This window comes from Eumetopias jubatus, unplaced genomic scaffold, assembly GCF_037043125.1.
Source record: "Eumetopias jubatus isolate StellerSeaLion01/CBP00866 unplaced genomic scaffold, mEumJub1_p1.0 scaffold_10, whole genome shotgun sequence".
NCBI classification, from domain to species: domain Eukaryota; kingdom Metazoa; phylum Chordata; class Mammalia; order Carnivora; family Otariidae; genus Eumetopias; species Eumetopias jubatus.
The window spans coordinates 62,756,613-62,765,587 of record NW_028274816.1 but is presented as its reverse complement, the minus strand read 5'-3'; the positions used below and the strand labels follow the sequence as shown (position 1 = coordinate 62,765,587).

The 8,975-nt window shown below is 53.0% G+C and overlaps 1 protein-coding gene across 1 annotated transcript; it reads right to left on the bottom strand.

Moving 5' to 3' along the window:
• GALP (galanin like peptide) lies at nt 1-4,942 on the bottom strand. The gene is made up of 5 exons (XM_028095223.2): nt 4,827-4,942; nt 3,520-3,568; nt 2,663-2,743; nt 1,961-2,038; nt 1-522 (listed from the first exon to the last, which is right to left on the bottom strand). The coding sequence occupies exons 1-5, from the start codon at nt 4,908-4,910 to the stop codon at nt 368-370; spliced, it is 447 nt and encodes a 148-aa protein (XP_027951024.1). The 5' UTR covers nt 4,911-4,942; the 3' UTR covers nt 1-367.
• Nucleotides 4,943-8,975: the final 4,033 nt, after the last annotated feature.

Here is an 8,975-nt window from a genome sequence, read left to right as displayed (position 1 = left end):
ACGTCTCCCCGTTTCCAGCTGGAGGACGCTGGGCTGGGGTGGGGGAAAGAGGGAAGGCATGCCTGCTCCTTGGCAGAATCTTCTTGAGTCAAGACATCATAGACTCTCGGAGGCAAATGGGATATTCATATTGTATTAGTCAATAGCTCCTGTTAGGACTGGGTTGATTCCAAAAGAACACACTTGCTTCACACGGACTGCAGAAATACTCCCTCATCACCCCGAATCTCCTAAATGGCTCCAGAATTAATTCTTGAGTTTGTTAACAACGCTTTATACTTACTCCAAGGATAAATCACTGAAACCTGAGGCAGCCTGGGGACTTTTAAGAAAATTCTCCCAATGCTCTAAGTTTTCGGCATGACATTTAGAGACTTGACTTCAGGATCTCAGTCTCAGTGGAGGGAGCTAGACAGGGGTTCAGGAGGAGCTGGGGAGATGGATGCAGAGCAGAGGTCTGGAGACATCTAAGACCGCGGGCATCTCCCTCCTTGGGGGCTTTATCGCTGAGCTTGCCCAGATCTGCGGGAGAGAAAGAGGTGACTTTTGAACGGTTAAGCTTACCGCCGCCACGCAACCCAGTCCAGGCTGGGAACGAGACCAGGGAGGAAGATGGCTTTGGTTCATCCCATGTCCAGCTGCCTTCCCTCTCCTCTTTCCCTCTTTCCTTCTGGCTCTACCTTCCTTTCTTTGCATCTACCCACACGTTTCCCTCTTCCACCCCATGTAAGATGGCACATGGTGGGGGTGGGCGTTTCCAAGAGCCAGAGGGTAGCCAAGGTTGGTGTGGGGCTTGATAAACTCAGGAGGTGTGTCACCTCCAACACCGGTAGATGTCCAATCAGTGCTTTCCAGGTGGGTTAGTAGAGCTAGAATGAAAGCATGGTGTTTGTTTCCAAAAACAGGGTTAGGGTTGAAGGAGATGGAATTGGGGGTAAAGATCCAGCTGGAGGCAGGCGAAGCTGACTTACTTAGGTCACAGTTGGGTGGGAAGCCTTCACTCGGATAGTTTAATTCATGCCTTTAACACATATTTTCCGGGCGCCTGGGTGGCTCGGTTGGGCGACTGCCTTTGGCTCAGGTCATGATCCTGGAGTCCCGGGATCAAGTCCTGCATCGGGCTCCCTGCTCAGCAGGGAGTCTGCTTCTCCCTCTGAACCTCCCCCCTCTCATGGGGGCTCTCTCTATCTCATTCTCTCTCTCAAATAAATAAATAAAATCTTTAAAAAAAAATAACACATATTTTCCAGGCACCACTGCACATAGGGAGTGAGCAAGTCATGGGAGGTCCCTACACACATGGAGCTTAGAAGACAGAAAACAAGCAGATAAGTACAGGATACAGAGAAGATGCACATGCTGACAAACATCACTACGGAAATTAGACGGGGTGACGAGAATAGAGAAAAAGTAGGTTCATGTCAGATAAATGGTCGGTGGGAAACTCTAAGGTGGAAGAGGTGGCTAAAATGATTCCTGGATGACGGAAGGTTCTCACCACGCAAAGCTCCAGAAACAGAACATTCTAGACTGAGGCATCAGCTGGTGCAAAGATCCTTGAGTAAAAGGGACCCAGTGTTCTAAGAAAACCAGAATTCAGAACGGCAGTAGAAGAACTCGCCTGAGCATGAGTAGAGATGAGTACAGGGTTCAGAGTGAGTTTAAAGGCTGGAATAAAGACAGAGGTCAGACTTGGCAGTGAGGGTTTGCGGTCAGTGTTGTAGCTAAAGCCTGGGGGGCTGATATTAGGGAGATCAAGATTTGGGAGTGGGGTCATCACTGCAGTGCCAGGTTGGGAAATATCTGGGATTGGCTGGAAAATGGGCGTTGGGCCCGGAAGCGGGGTGTGAGGTGAAGGGGTAGAACAGAAATGAGCCATCCCGCTCAGCGTGGGCATTGAGAGTTGGCTCTCAACGCTCCTGTCCCCAGCTCCTGTTTCCTCCATGTTCCCTGCGCTTACCTGCAGTCTCTGCTTGAGCAAAGGTCTCCCTTAGGCTCCTTTTGGAGGCCCGCTGAGGGCGGGGATAGGGGAGCCCATCTGGGAACAAAGCCAAAAGTCATTCCACCTCCACGCCATTCGGTTCGGTGCTTTGTACCATGCAACATGGCCATAGCTCCCTTATTTCCTTGGCATTTGTGGCACTTAGTGGCTCTCATCCTAGGTCATTTTGCCCTTCCCTCCCCGTCCCCAGAGATATCTGGTAATGTGTGGGGACATCTGTCCTTGTCACAACTCGGAGGTGTTATGGCCACCTGGTGGGTGGAGGCCAGGGATGCCGCTAAACATCCTGCACGTTGGATGGCCCACAGCAGAGTCATGGGCACCACTGCCCGGGGTGAGAAACTGGCCCCAGATATGCGCGATCGCCTGGTAGGTGACAACAATGGGGAGATTCGGTCCAGGTCACAGGCTGCATTCACGGCGTGCCTACCCCGGTGTCGGTGTCTGAACCGCCGCACACCCCGTGATTCTTTCCCTGGAGATGTGGATGGCAAGGAGGGGGGAACCTCAGACGTGTTACGTGGCCGGGAACTGTCCTTCCCCAAGCTTCCCCGACCAGCAATTGGGGGAGCAAGGGACGGAGCCCACGTCGGCCAGTTTCCAAGGCCAGCAGTGGGCAGGCGGAGGAGGGTGATGGAGATGAACCCCACACTCACTCACCAACGGCCTTCCACAGGTGTAGGACCTCCAGGGCCGTCTTCTCCTTCCCTCCGTGGTCCGTGCTCTGGGGAAGGTGGAGCACTGGGGAAGGGGAGGGGGAGAACAGGGCCCGTGGTCTGTGACATGGCAACAGTCACACAGGGAATCCAGCAATCCTGTAACACTGTTCCCTGCACAGAGCACCACCACTAAATCCATGGGACAGCAAGTCTTTTGAGCATCCACACGGCCAAGTGAGGAGGCTGTGGCTCTGAAGAGTCAAGTCAGTCGCCCAACGTTACTCCACGGCTAAGTGGCAGCACTGGGAGCCGAACCCACCTACATCTGGACCCAGACCTCAAGTCTTTGCTGCTCTGCCCCACGGTCCCAGGAGCCTGGGTTTTCTTGGATCACTGAGTGGTCCTTCCTTTGAGCATCACAGGGACGTATGGCTTTAATTGTTCCTCCACGTCACCACATACGCAACGAGTGCACAGTGAAGACGCACTCAGGGAAACAGGGATCCCGGGATGGAGGGGCATGAAAGGGGGGAGAGTAACCGCCGAGTGTCCCCTGGCACCCCTACACACCAGGAGTTGTTCTAACCCCCCGTGTGCAGCAGGGGGCCTCACCGTATGCATCGTCACGTTTGAGGGAACTAAGGCGCGCACACCAAGCAAGCGGCAGAGCTGGGATTTGAACTCAGCACTGTGGTTCCAGGACCCATACGCCCGTCGCTTGGCTAGACTAACTGTCAACACGGGTCTGGAAAGAAAACCCGTGGACTTCAGGGAATGTGAGCCGAGGGTCTTTACAGGCTCACCACCCACCGCCGGTAGGCACTGGTCAGGGATGGCGCTCAGAGCGGGCTTACTCACCGGGGCCCAGGAGATAGCCCACGCTGTTGAGGGTCCAGCCTCCTCGCCCCTGGACAGAGACCGAGAGATCTAGACTCAGACAGGCAGAAAGGCCAGCAGGCGTCCGTCCCCCAGGCCTGGGACCACGGGGGCCAGCTGCCACCTTCCCAGGAGCCTGGCAGGTGGGTTCACTTAGTCCACATTTCACCAGTGAGGGAAGTGAAGGCTTCCTAAAATGTAGCAGCGGGGAATGAATACAGAGCTTTAGAAACCACGTCTACAAGCCTCTGCATATCATCACAAATCTCTCTTTCTCTCTCTCTCTCTCTCTCTCTCTCACACACACACACACACACACACACACACACACACACACACACATGGGTTCAAACCCAGGAGACATCACCGGATAGCTTTAGGCAAGCTGCTGTGTTCCTTTGACAATTACAGCGGCTAATATTCACTGTGGGTTTTCTAAGTGCCAGTGTCTGTTCTAAGGACTGGCTACATAATTTAAGGGGTGCAGAGCAAAGTGAAAATAGGGGGCCCCTTGCTCAAACACAATGAAAGGTGTCGAGACAGCAACAGAAGACCACGAAACCCATGTGGGTGCCTTCTGGGCGTGCAACCCTGGGGGTCAGTGCAGGCTACCCACCCACAGCCTGGCTCCGGCTCCAGTCCAGGCCCTGGGGGACAGCCCAGCTCTGGCTCCGGTCCCGGCAAGCTCCAAGAGACTTAAACAGCCTGCAGAGGACCCTGGCAGCAAGACAGGTAGCTGGACCCAAACCCAGGGTGGCGGAGTGCCAAGCCTGGGTCCTCTGGATCGGGTAATGCACCTGGCACGGAGGAACTCAGGTAACCCTCATGGTGCTGTGATTTTACGAAGAACTTGGAGGGACAGGTTAATTAGGCAACTTGCCAGGAATCACGCAGCTAAAAAGTGACAGCACCAGCATTCCAAATTCACCCGGGTCTCCACAGCCCATGCGCCCAATCAGGGACTCCCCGAATGTGGCCCTGAGGCCAGTAGCATCATCCAGGGGTTGGCAGAAACCCTAGGGGCAGGGCCCAGTCCTTGGTGACCAAACAACTTAGAATGACTGGGAGCTCACTGAAGGCATCTTTTTGTACTTCTGGGCAATGCTAATCCTTAGGACATTTTTGCTTCCTGACCCCTGGGTCAGGTGTCTTAACCCACGCCATCCCGCACCCCCATCCGGGGCCAAGGCACCCCACAGCCCGTGGCTCCTGGCTCAGCCAGGAGAATCAGAAAGCTCTTCTAGGAGGGCAGTGGCTGGGGAGGCTGCAGGTGGGGAGGGAGGTCTCACCTGGTGGACAGGTACAGAGGCAGGAGTCTCCCCCAGGCTGAGCAAGACGGTAAGAAGCAGGACCAGACGGACAGAGGGAGCCATCTGAGGGCCAGAGGGGTGGGCGCTTAGAGCTACGGGACGCTGTCAAGAGAGGGTGATGAGTGTATTTATATATTTTTAGTGTCATTAAGGTATAATTGCTATACAAAAAAATGGCATGCACTGAACATACACCTCCGGATGAATCCGGACACATGCATACACCCTATTCCACCACCATCATCAGGGTGGTAGGCATATCCATCACCGTCAAACATTTCCTAGCGATTTTTTGCTTGTTTGATTTAGGTTTTTGTTTGTTTTGTTACCATGGGCTCTGTCCTCCTGACATATGTTTTCTTCCAGTTTTCTTGAGCTGTAATGGGCATCCGACACCATGTAAGTTCGAGGCACGCAGCATGACGACTTAACGCATATATTGGAAAAAGGGTGCCCTCAGTAAGTTTAGTTAACATCTGTCACGGCGTCTAGTTACGACAAAAATTGTTTTCTCTTTGCGTTGAGGACTTTTGGGATCTACTCTCTCTGGGCAGCTTGCAAAGATGCCACACGGCAGTGTCAACTATGGGGACCGTGCCGTCCCTCTGGGTCCCCAGCACGTCTGCACCTTACACCTGAGCGCTCGGGCCAACCCCGCCTCTGCCTAACCCCCCGTCTGATCTCGTTCCCCGAGTGGTCGTTTCCAGATTCGACCCAGAAGTGACATCATGCGGTGTTCGTCTTCCTCCGTCCGACTTCTACCAAAATGTAAATGCACAATACCGTACCGCGGAATAGAGATGAACTTCTGTGTCTTCCTGCCTTAAATACGTGACAGAAAAATAAAATGGACACTTCTGAGTTTATGGCCGATTTTGTGGCATTCCACTCTGGAGCACGTTTATTTAAGTAAAGCGAGAGCGTTGCTTGAGGGACAGCCCCGAAGGTAAGCGATAGGATACCAGACAGGTAAAACATGGCCCCCCAAAACCCCAGGCGCACGAGTGACCAAGGTTCAAGAATCACAGAGGTGTTCACCGCTGGCGATCCTTCGGCCCGTGCCTGCCCCTGCCTTCCCCATCAGCATGTCCCGTTTCTCCGGGCGCCCCCCCGCCACACCCTTGCATGCCCTCCCCACCTCACCTCACTGGAGTCGGCAGCTCTCCTCAGCTCTCTGGGGGCCCAGCTCCTCGACCGCAGCTTTTATGCCTCCCGGGGAGCAGGGAGGAGGGAAGAGCAGGGGAGAGAGAGGGGGTCCGCAATTAGGGGGAAGACAGGAGACAGTGCCAAGAAGGGAGGTAGGAGTGAGGCTTTGCGTGCAGAAGGGCTTTCATGAGCTGGCCCGTGAGGTCAGAGCAAGGACGCTCCCCACAGGGAAATGTTTCTCTGCTTCACCTCAGTTTCCCCCTGCAGGTGCTCTGCTCTGAGATGTGTAGGCTGCCCTTCCTCCCCTCTTTCTGCGCCTCTTCTTTGTGACTCGTGTCTCAGGCCCCGTGTTTATTCAAGTATACCCCCAGGCTGGGTCTGCGTGCGTCTGGGCCCGCGAACCCCATTTCTACCCACGCCCCCTTTCTGTCCCTGTGGCGGCGCTGGGTTCTCTTTAGTCTCTGCTCGCCTTCGGGGCTCTCTTGCTGCGTCCCTTGCTTCTGTCCTGCATGATGCACCTGTTGGGTCCTTCCTTGTTTGTTGAGCATCTCTCCCTCCCTGGGAAACAGGCTCGTGAGGGGCGGCAAAGCATCTTGCTCCTCATGGTGCCTGGAGCCCAGAGACGCTCCACCAGGGTGGTTTTATTCCTCAGAGAACATTTGGCCATGCCAGGAGGCATTTTTGTGCGTCATGACTTGGGGGTGCGTTTGGTCTCCAGGGGGAGGAGGCCAGGGATGCTGCTCCACATCCTGCAGCGCACAGGACGGCCCACGGCAAAGAATGATCCAGCCCCAGAGGTCGGTGGCACCGAGCCTGAGAAACCCTGCCAGAGAGCCTAAAACAGTGCCTGGAACTCAGTCAGTATTTGTGGGATGAACAAAAGCTCTGTGTGTGTGTGTGATCCCCCACCCTGTTTCTGGTTTTTAATTTATCTGTGTGTTTGTTTCTCTCCCTCTTGGCTCCAGAGATCAGCAGTTTTCCGGAGGAAGGAACCCCGGAATCAAGGAGGGGCTTGTCCACCTGCCCTTTGCTTTCTGAAAGTCCTGGTCCTCACCAGACACGGTGTCCCCATCGGACACGGCGTCCCCGTCTCTGCCAGGCAGAGCCTGTGGCTCCTCAGTACCTTCTTTCCATCACCTCATCTCTCCCCCACCCCTGCAGAAGGGAGCTGTCTCATCTCAATCATAAAACGAAGGCCCTAGGACAGGGGTCGAGTGAGACCATGAAGATCCTGGTTTGCTCCCATCTTCATTTCCGGGCATCCGTCATTTCTCCTCTGGAGGAGAAGGGGGGAAAAGTGACAGGAAGGTGTGAATGGTTTGCTGGGAAAGAGCGTGGAGGTGGAGGGGTGGTGCTCGCAGGGGACGGAGGGAAGGACAAAGCTGGAAGCCCAGAGGTGGTTACCTGGAGCCTGAGGGAGAGTCAGAGGAAAGAGCATCACCAGCCCTCGCTTCCTCACTTAACCTGTTCTGGAAAAATAAATGAAGGGAGCCCAATCTCACGCAAAACAAAACAAAACAAAAAACTAAGGTGTGCAAGAAATGCCACTTTCTTCGCATTTCTGTGACTGAGCCTGTTGTCTGTCTTGAGCCCACATCCCTCTTCATAGTTCGGGAAAGTGGACATGAAGGCCCCTTCCCTAGGTGGACACTGCAAGTTTCCCGTCTGACGTTTATTTGGTCATATTGGTGAGGAGTCTCCTGGGTTTTAGCTAAACAGCCACAGCTCCTGTATGTGTTTCAATGCTATGGGGGATGTTCACCCCTTCCTGTCCCGGGAGGGCACGGCAGGAGACTGGGGTCGAAGCTTATCCTTCCTCTTTCCTTCCAAAGGGAGGTATTGAGAGCCTGAATGTACTGGGTCCCTGTCCACAATCCAATGAGCCAAGGACCCAAATATTCTGGCCACTGAAGAGCAGAAAAGATATTTACTGGGGCTTCTGGGGGGGAAAAAAGTTCTTCCTTTTTTAACTTTTTACTTTTAGATAATTTAGACTTACAGGAAATAATTTTAGACTTACAGGAAAATTGTCCAAATAATTTGCCAATAATCAGATTCTCCAAATGTTTACATTTTTCTGCATTTGACGCCCTGATTCTACCTCCAACTCTCCTCTCCACAGACGCACATATATTCTGAACTGTTTGAGAGTAAGTTGCAAACTTTATGCTCCCTCACCCCTAAATTCTTCCACGCATCTTCCTGAAAACAAGGACAGTCTCTATGTGACCACAGTAGGATTATCAACGTTGTAAAATGAATGTTGACACTGTCCTAATACCTAAGCTAAGACCTTCTTAAAATTTTACCAATTGTTCCAATAATGCCTTTTATAGCAAAACAAAAAAAGAAAAGAAACACCCACTCTATGCCTCTTCAGTGCCCTTTACAACGAGAAGATTGTCTCTACTTTATCTTTCATGACCTTGATGTTTTCCTTGACATTTTTGTGAGAGTCCCAGTGAGCTGTTCTGTGGCATACCTCTTGTCAGTTTGGGTTTGTCTGATTTCTCATGATTAGATTTGGGTTACGCATGTTGGGAAGGAAAGCCGCAGAAGTGATCAGGGTGGTGGTGTATAAATTACGTCCTTCTGGGTGCGTCCCGCCATGGGAGCTCGGCACATCAGCTCAGCCTGCTCCTGGTGGGGTGAACTTTCATCACCTGATTAAGGCGGTGTTGGCCAGATGTCTCCACTGCAAAGTTACTTTTTGTCCGTCTGTAATTGGTGTCTTGTGGGGAGATACTTTGAGACAACATAAGTGTAGTTTCTTCAGTCTTTTGAGAGAGTTTCTGAAAGCACATCTCTAGATAGGTATGTATGCCTCTGTAAGTCTTCCTTAGAAAGAAGCCCAAAGTCCCAGGAGATGTTCTGTCACAACTGTGAGAGGGAGCGAAACGCAGGACTGACACTGAAGCGCAGAAGGCAGGACGGGAAGACAGAGAAACTGCACCGGGGTAGCCCTGAGCCACCGAGTCACAC

Coding starts and splice junctions, on each gene's coding strand:
- GALP (XM_028095223.2), bottom strand. CDS start 4,910: ATGGCTCCCTCTGTCCGTCTGGTCCTGCTTCTTACCGTCTTGCTCAGC. Junction 3,569..4,826: donor CCTCTGTACCTGTCCACCAG/GTGAGACCTCCC, acceptor GTCTCTGTCCAG/GGGCGAGGAGGCTGGACCCT. Junction 2,744..3,519: donor GGGCTATCTCCTGGGCCCCG/GTGAGTAAGCCC, acceptor CCCCTTCCCCAG/TGCTCCACCTTCCCCAGAGC.